Consider the following 16,713-nt stretch of genomic DNA (forward strand, 5'->3'; position numbering starts at 1 on the left):
AAGAAAACTACTCTTAATCCTGGCTTCCAGAAATGAATTATTAAAATAAGCCCAGTATTAGATTTCCTGAAGAATTGAAGAATTCTTCAAGCGAAGAATTGAATGTACAAACTTTTTTTAACAATTTAGGAATAAGTATCCTTGAACAGTATTTAAAAATTGTATTTGAATGACTTATATAGAGTCAGTACAGGTAATTCCTAATTTCAGTGAAGTTAACTCATCTTTGTATCTCAGTAGATATTGTGAGTTTATGTGCAATTCAACAGCTAGGTAATGTAAGTCCAATTCAGATTCCGAAAGATCTACATCTTGTACCGTTTTTTAACAGATCTGACTCTGAGAAAACTTGATTCTGTTTCATACTAGCCGTTAAAAATTCTCTGAGAGGCCAAGTCAATTACAACAGCCACCAGACAGATTTGATTCTTGGTTGATTCCCACCCTCCCCTCCCCATCCAGCATTTTGTTCCTTAGAGTCCATCCTGGACCAGAACAGGATTTCTAGAGAATTTGGTGTGGTCATGTATCTGAAGTTTGAGGTTTGGCTGCAGTGAGGTCCATAATCATTGGAATAAGCAAAACAGCTTAGCCTGGACTTTTGATATTTATTGTCAGTTTACCTAAAAGGAAACTTACCTTTTCATCTAAAATATGTTTATGTATGTGTGTGTGTTGCCACTATCTGAGACAGTTTTTGTGCCTGTGAATGTTTTTAGTCTTCTAATAGTATACTAAGTCGAAAGACCAGAAATTCTTGCCAAGAAAGAATATAGTAACCTATGTGAGGGTGTAGGTGAGTATGGGGAATGAAGGTAACACTGAGAAAGCAGAATGATGAGAAAGCAAGCCTGGAGGTGAGTTGCTTCAGAGGCCGGTACAGAGCTGGGACACGTGGGCAATTCAGGAGAGGTGGCCCCGAGTTGGAGACCTGTCGGCACCGGATGTCAGGAATTTATTGGGAGGGCAGCGTCACTTGAACTTGAAAGCCAGAGATTCTAGAAAGAAAATCCCCTGATGGGACCAGAAAAAGAGTTCTAGTTTGGACTGATGGGTGGAGGGAATTGTGGCACCAGAAGTCAGAGGACATGTGATAACATATAAACTCATTGTCCATGTATAATTCCCCAGCTTTTAGAGACTTAAACCCCGAGAACAGTGGGAAATGTGGTTCGGGAACTTTATACAGTGGACAGTGTGTGAAGGAAGGGACCCTGCCCTTTGGAGGAAGGTAATCGCAAAGATGAAAAGACTGGCGTTTCTTGGTTACAGTCCCTAAAAGGAGACAACAGAAATCAGTCATCACAGACCACTGGAGAATCTCTTTGGACCCATTTTCTTTACCCAGAAAGCAAATTGGAGGAAGACTTAACTCCGACCATCGCAGAAGTCCCCAGCCTCCCATGTCATTTCTTAGGGCTCCACGAGATCCTTTAACTTTCCTACAACCCTACTTGCTCGTACTCCGTGAGCAGTCACCTTAGGCCTTGAGAGCTTTGTGTGATCTGAGTAGATTTTTCATGCTCAGTGCCTCTGTTAGTCAGTGCTTTTGGGTTGCTCTAAAACCCTTAAAGCAAGTGTTGGCAATGTGCCCAAGGTGGCATTCCACTTGTTCATTTATTACCTCGTGGTGGGGGGTGGGACTGGAAGCCACCTGCCTGTCATAGTGTGAGAAATGACAGTGTTGACATTTGCCCCCTTCACACCTGAGGGCACAGGTATCGTCACTCACACCTGAGGAAGGCTTCCTGCTCTTGGACAGTGGCACCAGTGCACAGACTTCAGAGAAAGCAAGATTTGGGCGACTGGTCTTCTAACCTCAACTGCCCAAAATGAGGGTGTGTGTTGAATTCTGCTGACAATTAATAGTTGAGCTGTTCCCAGACGTTGGTATGGAAAATCAGAATGAAGACAGCTCAGTGAGAAACAGATTCCATGGTAAACCAGTTTGGAAAACATAGCATTCAGGATCCTTCTCCAGAATTCCACAATGCACATGATCCTCTGATAAACCCTTTAAAAAGAAACCCATTTCACTTCCCCTAATTCACTGTGACTCTAAATTCAGTTGACTTTGGACCTCATTTCCCCTGAATATCTATCAATGTTCCTTGGCACACAGTATTAAAAGATCAGGTTCTGGGAGGCAGATGCTGGGAGGGCCCACAGGCTGATAGGTAGACACCAAAGAATAAAACCACCGAAAACAAATCTTGTCCTCCTTTGAGCTAAGAAATCTTCGTGTGCCTCAGGTAGCCAGCTTCTTTTAGCAGTTTACCTTTCAGAGTTACGAGTGAAATCTATGAATACAACTGTGCCCTGAAAAAGCTATCTTTCTTGTTATCAAATCCTTACATTAGCTGCTTAGGGTTTTTGTTTTTTAATGCTTATTTATTTATTTTTAAGGGAGAGAGGGAGCATGAATGGGAGAGGGGCAGAGAGAGAATCCTAAGTAGTCTCCACACTGTCAGTGCAGAGCCTGACACGGGGCTTGATCCCATGAACTGTGAGATCCTGACCTGAGCTGAAACCAAGAGTCGGACTCTTAATGAACTGAGCCATCCAGGCGCCCCTAGCTGGTTAGTGTTTTAACTGAGTTGAAGAGTCATTAATTTAGTCTAGTTGTGAGCAGACCAGTCGGATTTGGAAATATTTTGGGGGAGAACAGTTCTTTCAAACTTTGAAAATACTTTTGTGGGGCACCTGGGTGGCTCATTTGGTTGAGTGTCCGACTTCAGCTCAGGTCATGATCTCACAGCTCATGAATTTGAGCCCCACATTGGGCTTTGTGCTGACACCTCAGAGCCTGGAGCCTGCTTCTGATTCTGTGTCTCCCTCTCTCTCTGTCCCTCTCCCCCTCATGCTCTCTTTCTCTCAAAAATAAATAAACGTTAAAAAAAAATACTTTTGTAAAGCTACCAAGTTATTTTTGAGTTGAATTACTGTGTATGATACAGTCATCGTGTATAAATGATTGCTTTAAGAAGATAGTTCTGACATGTTGTTGGCTGTATTACTCAGCAAAATTTTCTTCTTCCTGGTGATAACCTTTAAGCACAGTTCCTATTATATCTGAATTAATGACATGTCATTGAATAGAAAGCACAAATGTTTTATTATTTTTTAGTTTTTACATTTTTTGTTTTTATTTAAAATCAGTGTTAACATACAGTGTAATGTTAGTTTCAGGAGTACAGTACAAGGATTCAGCATTTCCATACAACACCCCGTGCTCATCACAGTATGTGCCCTCCTTAATCCCCATCACCCATTTTACCCATCCCCCAGCCTCCCCTCTGGCAACCAACAGTTTTTTATCTATAGTTAAAAGTCTGTTTCTTGGTTTTCCTCTCTCTTATTTCCCCCTATGATCATTTGCTTTGTTTCTTAAATTCCACATATGAGTGAAATCATGTGGTATTTGTCATTCTCTGACTTATTTCCCTTAGCATTATACTCTCTAGCTCCATCCATGTTGTTGCAGATGGCAAGATCTCATTCTTTTTTATAGCTGAATAGTATATGCATTCATCAGTTAATGGACATTTGGGCTCTTTCCATAATTTGGCTCTTGTTGATATTTGCTATAAACGTCAGGGTTCCTGTATCCCTCCAAATCAATATTTTTATATCCTTTGCGTAAATTCCTAGTAGTGCAGTTGGATCATAAGATAGTTCTATTTTTATCTTTTTGAGGAACCTCCATACTGTTTTCCAGAGTGGCTGCACCAGTTTGCATTCCCACCGACAGTGTAAGAGGGTTCCTTTCTCCGCATCCTCACCAGCACCTGTTGTTTCCTGTCTTATTAATTTTCGTCATTCTGACCGGTGAAAAGCACCCATATTTTAAAATGTTTCCAAAAATTATTTACTCCCAGGTATAAAGACATCCTGACACATTATTAGTGGATCTTCTACCCCCAATTTCCTTCCTCCAAAATTTTTTTTTTACAGATTTCTGCTTAATTTACAAATATGGTTTGTTTCATTCACAGAGGCCAGCAAGCTTGTTATGTCCTACGTAGCAGCAGTTTGTGGAAAAGGAGCAGAAGTGAACCAAGTCAAAGAACAGCTTTTACAGTCCAATCCAGTCCTGGAAGGTAGGATTTCCTGTGCACACTGGGTCAGTGTGACTTGAACAGTAGATCCAGCCTGCAGGGCCCTTCAGGTACCTGGTGGGCTGGGAGGTGGGCTGCAGGGGAAGAGGAAGGAAGAGATTCAGGCCCTGACCTGCCAAGCAAGTGAGCTGTGTCCTAAGAACTCTTGCCTTCAGGTGCTTCCAGGAGGAAACCGTTCACTCATCCAAAAGGAGCTTTTCCACTTACAGTCACTTTTTTCCATTTCAATTTTTATTTGACTCACTTTGACTTGGCCTAAAAATAATCAACTGATGTTTGCGTTTGATTTGATGGCTAGGAAAAACTTGGTGAAAAAGAGCAGCGTGAGCACGGTGCTATTTTATCATTCAGGATAGCATACGTGAACGCTTATTTCTTTTGTTAGAAAGACTGTGCCAGAGAAACAGCTAAAGAATAGTTTTTTTTGAGGGTCACAGAAAGTCTAAACCTGACTTTAGAGTTCAGATTCTATGGTTGGCCATCTGTGTTAGTCAGGTTGGGCTGCCATAACAAAATACCAAAGGCTGGGTAGCTTAAATGACAGGAATTTATTTCTGGACTTCAGGAAGCTCAGAAGTCCAAGATCAAGGTGCTGGCAAAGTAGGCCGCTTGGCTTACAGGTGGCCACCATCTTGTTCTGTGCTCACATAACCTTTTCCTTGTGTGTGGCGGTTGGGGGCAGGGACCCTGGCTGGCTCTTGACCTCATCTAACCCTAATTACTTCCCGAAGGCCCCAGCTCCAAACACCATCACATTGAGGGTTAGGGCTTCAACATAAAAATATACATACATGTAGCTCATGCAACCATCAGAAAAAGCCAGAGGTGAGCCCCTAATGCCATGGAAGTTGGCATAAAACATAGGTATAAACCGTTCTTTGCTTTGGAAACAATAAATCAGTCTTTCCCTATTGATGGCAAGCCCTTAATGTTGCTTTATATTATACGCATGTCTTTGTTGTCACTTAATACAGTTGTTGGGATAGAATAGGGTTTCTCAACCTCATTTGGGACTGGATCAGTCTCTACTACAGAATGCTGTCCTGTGCATTCACTGGAAGACGTTTAGCCGCATCCCTGGCCTCTACCCACTAGGTGCCAGGATCACCTCTGCCCCCAGTCATTGCCATTGAAAATGTCTCCAGACATTACCAAATGTCATCTGGCAGGGAAGGGTCAGAACCATGTCTGGTTAAAATCTTTGGTCTAGAAGAGTAGGTTGGCTCGACTCTTTGTTCAAAGTCACGGAGGGTCAAGGCTTAACAGGGATTAAAGCAGAGCTGCTTTGGGGTGAGTCGGATACCCCCTCCCCAGTGTGGAGGGACAGAACCTTGCCTGTTGTCTTTATTTCCTAGACCCAGCCCCTCTTTCCTGCTTTATTCCAAGGAGATACCAGGCATCTTTATCCCTGCAGAAAGTGAAATAAGACTACTGAAAATACTTTAGCCTGTGAAAAGCAAAGGCTGAAGCATCTATTTCATTGTCACCGACCTTTCTTCCTCGTCAGTACCTTAATGAATAAAGAAGCTATTATAGAAAGTGCTGTTACCTTCATTTTATTTGGCTTTTTGTTTGCTTTGTCTTTTGCTTTTAAGTGAGGGTGATATACATGTATTTCTGTATTTGTTTACTTTAAGAATGCTGTGATATAAAGGAGAAGCACTGTGGAATGCTCTAGCTTGCATCTGTGATTAGAATCTGACCCTTTATTTGATGGTATTTGGAACTAGGCCCCAGCGCAGGAAATGGAAGAAATGTCTGCTGTGGGCATGTATTATCTTTGATGGGAATGCTTTACTTTTTAACTGGAACTGCTACTGTAAATGAACATTTCAAACAATGAACTTAAAAAAACAATTGAGGAATGTGTCTCAAGTGTTCTATAATGAAACACTTGTTTTTGATCCTGTGGCTCACAATAAAAGACCTTAGTGTTTCGCGCTGTGTGTGCAACTCAGATTTGTTTGATGAAAAGATGGTTTTATGGTGTGCAAGTGGCGCCCTGAATAAAGTTTTTTTGAAGCAATTCCTTCACTTGCCCTTGACCTTCAAACCACAATAAACTGTCCTTTATACATCAGCATCTCAAGTTGGACTTTGGGCTATGCAAGTTAGTTAACTTGGCAGGCCTGCGTGTTCACACCCACCAGGAAGACTAGCCTGTGCAAACATGAACGATGTCATGGTCTTCATGACAACTAGAGCAGCGCTCTGCATTTTCAAGGTTGCATTTATGAATGCCTCTCAGCTCGTGGTAGACATGGATAATGATGCGATTCTCTTCAGTTAGCATCCTCTTTTGAGTATTTCCTGTGTGCAGGTTTCCCCACTCAGTAGAGCATCTCAGCTTATTTTCTACTGAAGAGAGAACTTGGCATCTGGGACCTGCCAGGTGGTTCCCGCCCCAAGCAGAATCTCTGATACAAAGAACTTTCCCTGTGTTGACTTTGTACATTTTGTCTGAAGTGAGCAGGAACCAACTATTTTTAAAAAATCAAAAACCTGAAAAAGCCAGCTAACATGAAATAGAACTCATCAGGTTTGGTTAGTGAGTATCCCAAGTGAACTTCAACTTTATTATTTTTTTAAATGTTTATTTTTGAGGGAGAGAGAGAGAGAGCCAGAATGAGTTGGGGAGGGGCAGAGAGAGAGAGAGAGAGAGAGAGAGACAAAGAATCCGAAGCAGGCTCCAGGCTGTCAACATAGAGCTGATGCAGAGCTTGAACTTGTGAATCATGAGATCATGATCCAAGCTGAAGTCGGACGCTTAACTGACTGAGCCACCCAGGCGCCCCCAAATGAACTTCAACCTTAAACACAGGTCTGCACTTAGATCATGTGACTGCTTTCAAAATTTGGATCAGCTTTTAACTCTTAGTAATCATTTGAGCTCTTGTTACTCCTTTCTTCCCTCCCTTTAATTTAATGCACTTATGGAGGGGGGTGGTTCCAGGGATTTGATGCCTGGCCTCTTAATCCAAAGATTTATTTCGGGTTGCCATCTCACTGTGTGCTCTTCAGTCCTTGCTAGCTGCAGTGGGCCCATGGATCCTAGTAATAGTCTGGGGGTGGGGGTGGGAGTGGGGGTAGTAATGGTAGAAATGCAGAATTTCATGCCTACCTCCAGGCCCATTTAACAGGATCTGCAGGTGCCTGTTTGCACGTTGAGGTTTGAGGTACACTGCTGGGCTTCCAGAGCATCAAAGTGGGATCCCTCTGCTCTTACACCTTATATTTATCCCATGTGATCCTCAGATTAATTTGCCCCTCCCTTGTGCGCAAGCTTGGTGAAACACCCCTTTCTCCTTATGACACTATGAGCCAGAGGTATCGAACAGGATCATTCTGTGCCTGAGCGGCATCAGCCTGTGGTTCTTACACTTATGTGCCTTCATTTTCTTAAAAGGGACCCCTATGGGAGGTTGGGCTCCACACAGCAGCTAATGTTGGAACAGACTTGGATTCTGCATTATGGGCCAGTTTGGTGTTTTTTCTTTTCTGGAAAGTTTTACTTAGGTCTGATGGATGTGGACTAATGAAACTATGTAGCATTTTTAGCCTATCGGAAATGATGTTCGTTTCCAAATCTCTTACTCTTTCTGTGTTTCGCAGTTATATATGTAATCACATTGAAATAGATTTGTTTTAAAATTAATGAAAATTCAAGTTTATTGTGCTTTTTTCCATCTGGGAACCTCATCAAGTTCCCCAGAACCTTTGATAATATTACGTAGATGTCTCTGAAATAACCTTATTCACCGATGAAAATAGTGGAAGAGAATACAAGCCATTTTTGCCAGCCACTCAATTGACTGCTCTCAAAGCGGTAAAGGTATTGAATTATACAGGATTACGGTTATAGTAAGATTTGAAAAAATTCCATGAATCAGAGGAATGACTCTCTTTTTTCTGTGAACTTATGATAAGAGGTGGTGGATATAACAACTTATTTTTTTTGAATCTTTTTTTTTTTTTTTTGACGCGTTAGCAACTTCTTAAGACTTCTGTTAAGTATGTTTCTATGGGAAGTTTGGACGGAAATGTCATTGCTACAAGTTGTATTTTCTAGGATTTATAGCTGTCAAATATTCCATTCGCTTTAAACTGCTGCTTGAAATTATTTTTCTGTCAATTTTACCCACGCATCTGTTTCTTTCTTACTAGCTTTTGGAAATGCCAAGACTGTAAGGAATGACAACTCCTCTAGATTTGTAAGTATTTGTATAAGCATAAGTGTTAACACTAATATTTAGGTCATGTATGTTTAAACAACCAGTAGATGTTTAGTGTTTCTTCATATACACATTTGAAAAATGAGAACACCATTGCTATTGAGACACAGAAAGCTCTATAAGGCCTATTTTTGCCTTCTGGGGTTTTTCTTTTTAATTCTTTTTGGATGACAGCTATTTCTTTCATATTTTCTTGTCTTCTATCATACAACCCTGTGGGCAATTTAAATGAGGCTATTTATTTATTTAAAGGAGGCTCTGTGCCAATGTGGGGCTCGAACTCACGACCCTAAGATCAAGAGTTGCACGGTCCACTGACTGAGCCAGCCAGGCGCCCCTAAATGAGGCTATTTAGAATAACTCTTTACTTATCTGAATTTTGGTATTTAGAAATCACCATTAAGAATCAGATTAAATGAAGTAGAAGGAAGGATAAACTGGGTGTCAAGCTTGTATACAGCTTTTGTCCTTTATTCAGTGGGACTGGAGAGGATGGAAGGGTGTACTAGAACTTTATAGAAGGAAGGTCATTAGGTTTGACGACCAATGGCAGGGGATGGGGAGGGGGACTGGATGGTCAAAACTGCCGCTAATGGATGTTTTGGCTTTGGCTGAGGTGGGAAATGCTAATTCCAGGAATACAAGCCTTCCTGGCCTCACGCCCCAGCACTCTGCAGCACATACTATGCACCGCGGCCCACTGGGGTCTCTCCAGCTGTACACGTGCCGTCCTGTGTTTGGTCATTATGGGGACACAGGCACTGCCTGGTGGCAGCTGGGAGATACATGTTGAGTGTGATGGTGACATTTTTAAATTGGCCCCTTTTTTCTATAGTTTAGCCAGCCGTATACATTTTATAATAAAAGGTCATCTACTTTATAAGCTCTCTTCTCATATACATGGGACCATTTGGGGTGGTTTTTGTGCCTCTCTGTCGGAGACTCTTCCTGCCCTTTCTCCCCCACTACTTTTAGCTTCCTTTTTGCTTTTTTCTGGTTACCCAGTGCTTAAGGCAAGACAGTGACCTCAGGCAGAGGTAGTTTTGATAGTTCGGAAAGTAGAAGGCTGTGGTTCCCAATTCTAGTGCTGTGAATTTTTTCTGTTGGATTAGCCCCCTTAACGTTGCTAAAACTGATTGGAGCTGGGCCTTCTCCTGTTGTGGTAACATGGCTAATCTCTTTATATAAATAGAGTTAGAAGCAAAGTGTGGGCAGATAGAAGTAATTCCAATAAATCAAGCTCCCTTATGGAGGCTTTATTTTTGCTGTTTGCAAATTATACATATACATTTTTAAAAGATTTCTAAACATATTTAGTTTCAGACCATAAAAATGCAGAAAACTATATTGCTTAAAGTGTCATTACTACTTTGTGATGTTTGAAATCGAGCGAAAGGCTTGGCAGGTGATTTGGCTTAATAAGTAACTTCAGATAAATCCTATTATAATATGGGTATTAGGATATGAGATTAATACTTGATTATAGGCTAAATCATTTCATGCCCAGTTTTTAGTAATTTCTCTGCTTTGTAGCCTGTGACTTGACCAGTAATCTACTGAACTCCATGTTATGATTGGATAGTAGGACTCTGCTATATTTCAAGTCCCTACTCTATATAACTGTGGCTTATGTATTATATATTTGTACTCCAAGGGAATTGCGTTTCCTTTGACCGTGTTTAATGGGTCAACCTAGAATGAACTTCTTGCTCTCTTCCCTGAGCAGTGTGATAGAAGCCGAGGTCGTGTACTTATGCATGCTTGTTGTAGCCGCCATAGTGGAGTGCTTCTCAGTGCGCCCCACCCAAGTGCCTCTAGTTGGATAGATTGAACTTCTACTGAGAAAGTGACCCAGCATTTTTGAAAAGAGAATCACTCTTCCCAACCAAGGATTTCAGAGGAGGGAAGAGGGGTAATAGTTGAGTGTCTACTATCTGTGGAGAGCCAAGCTGGGCACTAAGAGGAGAGAATCCACAGGGTCAGGAAAATTCCATTACCAAACCTCTCATTCCGTAAGGATAGAAAAACCCATGCATCATATCCATTTGTTTGAAACCTCTGTTGTTTTTTTAAACACAGTTAAGCATAGGTCTCCCTGTATCTCCTCTTGGAGCCTTCAGACCTTTCCCTGTTGGCATCCAGAGTGACCTTTATAAACTTAAGCCTCGGGGCGCCTGGGTGGCGCAGTCAGTTAAGCGTCCGACTTCAGCCAGGTCACGATCTCACAGTCCGTGAGTTCGAGCCCCGCGTCAGGCTCTGGGCTGATGGCTCGGAGCCTGGAGCCTGTTTCCAATTCTGTCTCCCTCTCTCTCTGCCCCTCCCCCGTTCATGCTCTGTCTCTCTCTGTCCCAAAAATAAATAAACGTTGAAAAAAAAAAAATAAAAAAAAAAACTTAAGCCTCATCACGTCCCTGCTGAAAGACCTCAGTGGCTTCCTCTTGGACCCGGAATGCAGTACAGGGTCCTCCTGGAGCTTCCCATGCCTGCCTACATCAGCCGGGGCTTGCTCCACCCTGCCCTTGCATGCCCAGCCTTGGTGGCACAGGCCCTTGTGACTGTCAGGAGTGCTGAGCGCCTTCTTGCTTAGATCTTTGCACTTGCTGGTCCTTCTGCATGATGTGCTTGTACCCAGATCATTACACAGCTTCCATCTTGTATCATTTAGATCTCACCTCAAGTGTCACTTCCATGATGCTTTTTATAGACTCTGACTTCATCCTGTTTTTGTTTTTTTCAGGCATTCATTAGTCTCTGGAATTATTTTTTTTTTAATTCTTTTTTTTTTTTAACGCTTATTTATTATTGAGAGACAGAGAGACAGAGCATGAGCAGGGGAGGGGCAGAGAGAGAGGGAGACACAGAATCTGAAGCAGGCTCCAGGCTCTGAGCTGTCAGCACAGAGCCCGATGCAGGGCTCGAACTCACAAACCGCGAGATCATGACCTGAGCCAAAGTCAGATGCTTAACCGACTGAGCCACCCAGGCGTCCCGTCTCTGGAATTACTGTATTCACTTTCTCTGTTTCTCTCTGATCATGGACCTTAGAGAGTAGGGGCCATGGGAGCAAGTACTCCAGCCTTCGTATTCATAGTGGTGGCCCCACAGTGCCTGGCGCCATAGTAGACACTCAGAAATCATTGATGAATAAATACCTATTTTTAAGAAGCTTATAGACTTAGTCCGAAAGAATGAACATGTCTAAAAGTGTTGTGTTCATAACACAACACATAAAATAGTAAGTTTCCCATGAAAGGTACAGGTTGCATTTTATGGAAGTTCAGAATAGAGAAGCTGGAGGAGTCTGGGGCAGGGGACAGTTCTGAGTGGGCCCGTAAGATTGAAATGTGCCAAAATTGAGTAGAAAGCAGGAAGAGCTGGTGGCACAGTATGGGGAAGCTGAGGGGAGAGACTAGGGAAGATCTGCACTTGTCCAAGTTAGTGGCTGGATGAGAGGGTCAGTGAAGGGAGCTGGGGGCCAAAGGCCTGGAAGGATGGGTCGGGGCCTCAATTGGAGGGCTTGGAGTTTTAGGTTCAGGTCTTGGACTTTATTTTCTAGGCAGTGGGAAGTAATTGGTTTTCTCTGAGTAGACTCATGACATGCTCATGGGAAGAATGCCATTCCAAGATCATCTGAATTCTCTGTGCTGCCCATTAGTTTATTCCTGGTCAGCTTCCTTTTCCATGTTCTGCAGTGTTTAGTCTACTGTCTTCAAACCTCCTATCCTTTACTCTGATGGTGTTATGCTTACTTCATGGAAATCATTATCATCATCGTCTTCCTCTTCCTCCTCATCCAAGTCCTCAGCTTTGGTGCCTCACCTGGCCCTGTATCTACATAGATACCCTCCTGTCACACTGGGAGATTCTCAACTCCTGTCTTGCGCTAATCCCTCCACCTGTGCTCTAGATCTGGTCACTTCCTGTGTCTAGGAACCACCCTCCATCAAAATCACCCCCTCTCATATGGTCAGCCTCTGACTCTCCTATGAAGTTATGCTTTCTCCCTTCCTTTGTGTCTGCTGCCATCATGGAGGGCATAACTGATCACTAAGTTGCCTGGGCCACATTCCTGGACTTTTTAATCATTGCCCCTGTCTTGTGTTAACCTCATATGTCCAACCGGGATCCGTCATTATGACTCTCAACTCCATTTAATCTTCCCTTTATCGCTACTGCTGCCGAAAGCCACCAACATTTCTCCCATGACTACTGTAACTTCCTATCAGCTCTGTCTGGTTTTGTTCCTTTCAGTCCATTCCACATTATCTAGGGTGATCTTGCAAATAGGCAGGTCTGATCATGACTTCCCTGTTTAGGAATGTTTATTGACAGGACTTTGCTGTCAGGTGAATGTTCTGATGCCATGATATGCTCCAGCGTCCCTCACCATTATCATGGATGCCAATTCTTTTTTTGTTTTTTTGTTTTTTAATGTTTATTTATTTTGAGAGAGAGAGAGATAGAGCACGAGTGAGATAGGGTCAGAGAGAAGGGGAGACATAGAATCCAAAGCAGACTCCAGGCTCAGAGCTGTCAGCACAGAGCCCGATGCAGGACTCAAACTCACTAGCTGTGAGATCATGACCTGAGCCGAAGTCAGATGCTTAACCAACTGAGCCACCCAGGTGTCCATGGATACTGATTCTTATGCCTGCTCCTTCCTGCTCTCTCGCCTCCTTGCTGCCTTACTTAACCCTGATACTTAGCATTTAAGCTAGGGTCGACTTCACCATTCGTCCCCCTTTCTTTGTGCCCCTGACCCACCATAGGATCTTTCTCCAGACACAGAAATCTCCTTGTTACCTACCTCAATTCCCCTCAGGCTGTAAGTTCCTTGAGGGTGGGAACTGTGCTCACTTTTTTCCTTGTGTCTATGTTAGTATCTAGGAAATGCTTAATAGGCATTTGCTTAATGAATAAGAGAAGACTTAGGACAGGTGACCCTTGACAATGAAGAAAGAAAAGGGCGAGGGAGCATATATAAGCTAATAAAAAGTCACAGATTGCATTGTTGACTGAGTGCCATGTGATCATGTTTCTTCCCCCTTACTATGATTTTGAAAACAGAAGGAGTTAAAGTGGTAATTCTTTGGGAGAATTATTTACAAGCCATCTATGTGACTATTACTAACGTAGAACATGAAACAAAAGGACCACTTATTAGATCAACAATCCCTTTTCCAAACAAAAAACAGCTGTCAGGGTTACTCTGTTATACTTGTTACTCTTTAACTAGATAGTTATAGACCAGTTCTTTAAAAATCATAGTATGAAACTCCATGTGTGTTTCTGTGTGTTTAAAATACCATCTATAAAATGTAATAGGAACCTGGGATATATATATTGCTGTATAATCTAGATCAAAAACCAAAGAGAGTAATAATGATCAGTCTTTGATTCTGGATTGGCCACACCATATAATCATGCATTTCATTCGAGTAGATATAAAAACAGTATTTTATGTGTTCCATTTTATCCACTATCCAGTATGCTTGGGAGTTTCTTAGCCATGGCTTAAAACCATTTTGCTTATAAAAGTGAAATAATTTATATTCCCGACCAGTGCATATACAAAGAGTACTGCCTTTCCCCAGTTTTTATTCTTGAATTGAATACACACACACACTTCAGAGATTTGAAACACGGATCTGAAATGGAAAAGTCACATGTTGCCTAAGAAGATCTATTCTTAAATTAGCAACATGATATGTTAGCTTTGAGCTAATGGGGTATTTAGTATGAATTATTTATGGAGGCATATTGTTAGCTTCATGGTTACATAAATCGTCTGTTAATTACATTTAAACAAATGTATAAAGGGCTTAGTATGCTATTTTCTGAGAAGATGTGCTGACTGAATAATTTTGAGGTCAACTTGAAACTCACAAAGTCTTTCTTTGGCAGGGCAAATATATGGACATTGAATTTGATTTTAAAGGTGATCCACTGGGAGGAGTGATAAGTAATTGTGAGTATTTTACTTGAATCCTTTCAAAGAAGTTCAGAATAGCAAAACATATATTAGAATATTTTAGATACTTGAGTCTTTAAGAGATAGATATAAGAATACAATTTCTTTTTCTTAGACAATGTGTTTCAGACTATGTGTTATGTTAGACTGTGATTTCAGATTGTTTTAGCATGTCTAAATCTTTTTTAAAGATCACTTAAAGTCTTTGTCTTTGAAAATCTTTAAAAGTTTGCTAAAGAAATAAGAATTAGTCCAACCGTAGTTTAGATTCTTTAGGTCTTTAAGTTAATTCATTAACAAAAAGGATCCTGCGATGGTTCATGTCTTTAACAAAATTATTTCATGATTAAAAATAGAATATAAATATGCGGCACCTGGGTGGCTCAGTCAGTTAAGCATCTGATTCTTGATTTCAGCTCAGGCCATGATCTCACAGTTAGTGAGTTCAAGCCCCTTGTCAGGCTCTGTGCTGTGTGCCTGGAGCCTGCTTGGGATTCTCTCCCCCACCCCCACCCCCCGCCCCTCTCCCACTAGCATTCTCTCTCTTTCTCTGCTCTCAAAATAAATAAATAAACAGTTAAAAAAAATAGAGTTTTTTTAAATTTAATAACTTTTTAGTCACTTTTGGGGTAACATTTATTCAATAAACTGAGTGGACCTGTACTTCAGATTTTATTGTGGGAAATTTTGTTTGTCTTGGTGTAATTAGATAATTAAAATGTGATAAACCTGGTGGGAAGAACTACAGATTTATTAGCCTCCCTTAGTCATGATTAGTGATTATGGAAGTGAAATGTCCTTGTCAAAGGTGAAAAAATGAACAGCCCCAGGTCCAGAGTTTTCTAAAGTGGGCGTGATTGTTGTAAATATGGCCCCTTCTCCAGTGACTTTGAACCTGCAGTACGTACAGCACTGCCCTCATATTTCTGCTCGTATTGATTTCGTAGTTGCTTCATTTGGAAAATAGGAAATGACAACTTAGGGTTTGTGCACTTCCTCCCGGAACCACAGCCTGGTTATCCTCTTGAATCCTTCTATGTTTTTGAGGCCGCACCACTGAACCTCCCATCACCGCTGGCCTCCTCACCACCTATTGGAAAAAAATCTAAGTTTGCACTAGAAAAAAAGGTAATAAATTGACTCAGGTGTCCAAAACAATGCCCTTTAGATTTGTTATAGCAGTGGCATTCTTCCTTCAGATGAAATTGTGTGCCCGAACCCCAAATAGGAAATAGAGGAAACAAGATCTGATCTGGTAGAGAAGATGAGTAACCAGAACCCCAGAACCCCTCTGGGGGCCCCTGAGATCTTTGCTGGTGAACTTGAACCAGAGGAATGCCATTTGAAAATTAACATTTTAAGTGATTTGAGGAAAGTGTGTAGCTGATTTTTTGTTTTTAAGTTTTTAAATCACATTTCAGAGAGAAACATAGGGCTAGGGTTTCCTTATCTTTGTGTGTGTGTGTGGTTTTTTTTTTTTTTTTTTTTAATGTGGCAGAGGGATATGTTTTTTAAATGTTTATTTTTGAGAGACAGAGCACAAGCTGTGAAGGGGCAGAGAGAGGGAGGAGACACAGAATCTGAAGCAGGCTCCAGGCTCTGAGCTGTCAGCACAGAGCCCGATGTGGGGCTCGAACTCACGAACTGTGAGATCATGACCTGAGCCGAAGTCGGACGCTTAACTGACTGAGCCACCCAGCCTCCTCTAGAGTTTCCTCTCTTTGAAACAGTGGGATTGAAGTGGAGGAATTCTATGGTTCTTCCCGTTCTCACTGTTCTGTAGTTTTTACATAGTTTGATTTTCTATTTTAGTTTCCACTTTGTGTGCCATACATTGGGATTAAGCCATATTTTTAAAAATATATACTTGTCAGAGAAATGTTTGAAGAGAATCTTTAATGTGAAATGAAACTGGCTGCTTAGGTTAAATGGCTTTATGTCAAATATGGAAACAAAAAGTATTCATGCAAACCATATATGATGTAACCAGAAGCACTGATGACCACCCTTGTAAGCTTTCCGCACAACGTCTGGTGGCTCATGATAGCTGTGAAGGAAAAAGGATTTGACCCGGTTTGAAGACCACCATTTCAAGGAATGCTTAATTTTTATTCTGAAAGATATTTATATATCTTTAGCACTTTTTACAAGACAGATGAACTCTAGTTATTAATTTAACAATACCCTATTTTTAAAATGAGGGTAATAATCTAAACATTGTGGAATGACTGAATCAAAATTGCTTTTGAGGACTCTAGGAAAATATTTAAGGATTATTTTATTGTAAGTATTAGAAAGTAACTTAGGTTTTACATTTTGAAGAGTATGTTCCAAACAGAAATGTCTTCCTGCCCCTGATTCTTGCAGTATCCATGGAGAATAAATATTAAAC

At 41.4% G+C, this 16,713-nt stretch overlaps 1 protein-coding gene across 4 annotated transcripts in view; it reads left to right on the plus strand.

Moving 5' to 3' along the window:
- MYO1B (myosin IB) overlaps nt 1–16,713 on the plus strand; it is a 187,512-nt gene that overhangs the window by 99,222 nt on the left and 71,577 nt on the right. For all 4 annotated transcript variants that reach the window (XM_027054426.2, XM_027054446.2, XM_027054466.2 and 1 more), the window contains exons 5-7: nt 3,996–4,100; nt 8,283–8,329; nt 14,255–14,318. In XM_027054426.2, the coding sequence (XP_026910227.1) occupies nt 3,996–4,100; nt 8,283–8,329; nt 14,255–14,318 (216 nt within the window). The remainder of the gene's footprint in view (nt 1–3,995; nt 4,101–8,282; nt 8,330–14,254; nt 14,319–16,713) is intronic.

This window comes from Acinonyx jubatus, chromosome C1, assembly GCF_027475565.1.
Source record: "Acinonyx jubatus isolate Ajub_Pintada_27869175 chromosome C1, VMU_Ajub_asm_v1.0, whole genome shotgun sequence".
Lineage (NCBI taxonomy): Eukaryota > Metazoa > Chordata > Mammalia > Carnivora > Felidae > Acinonyx > Acinonyx jubatus.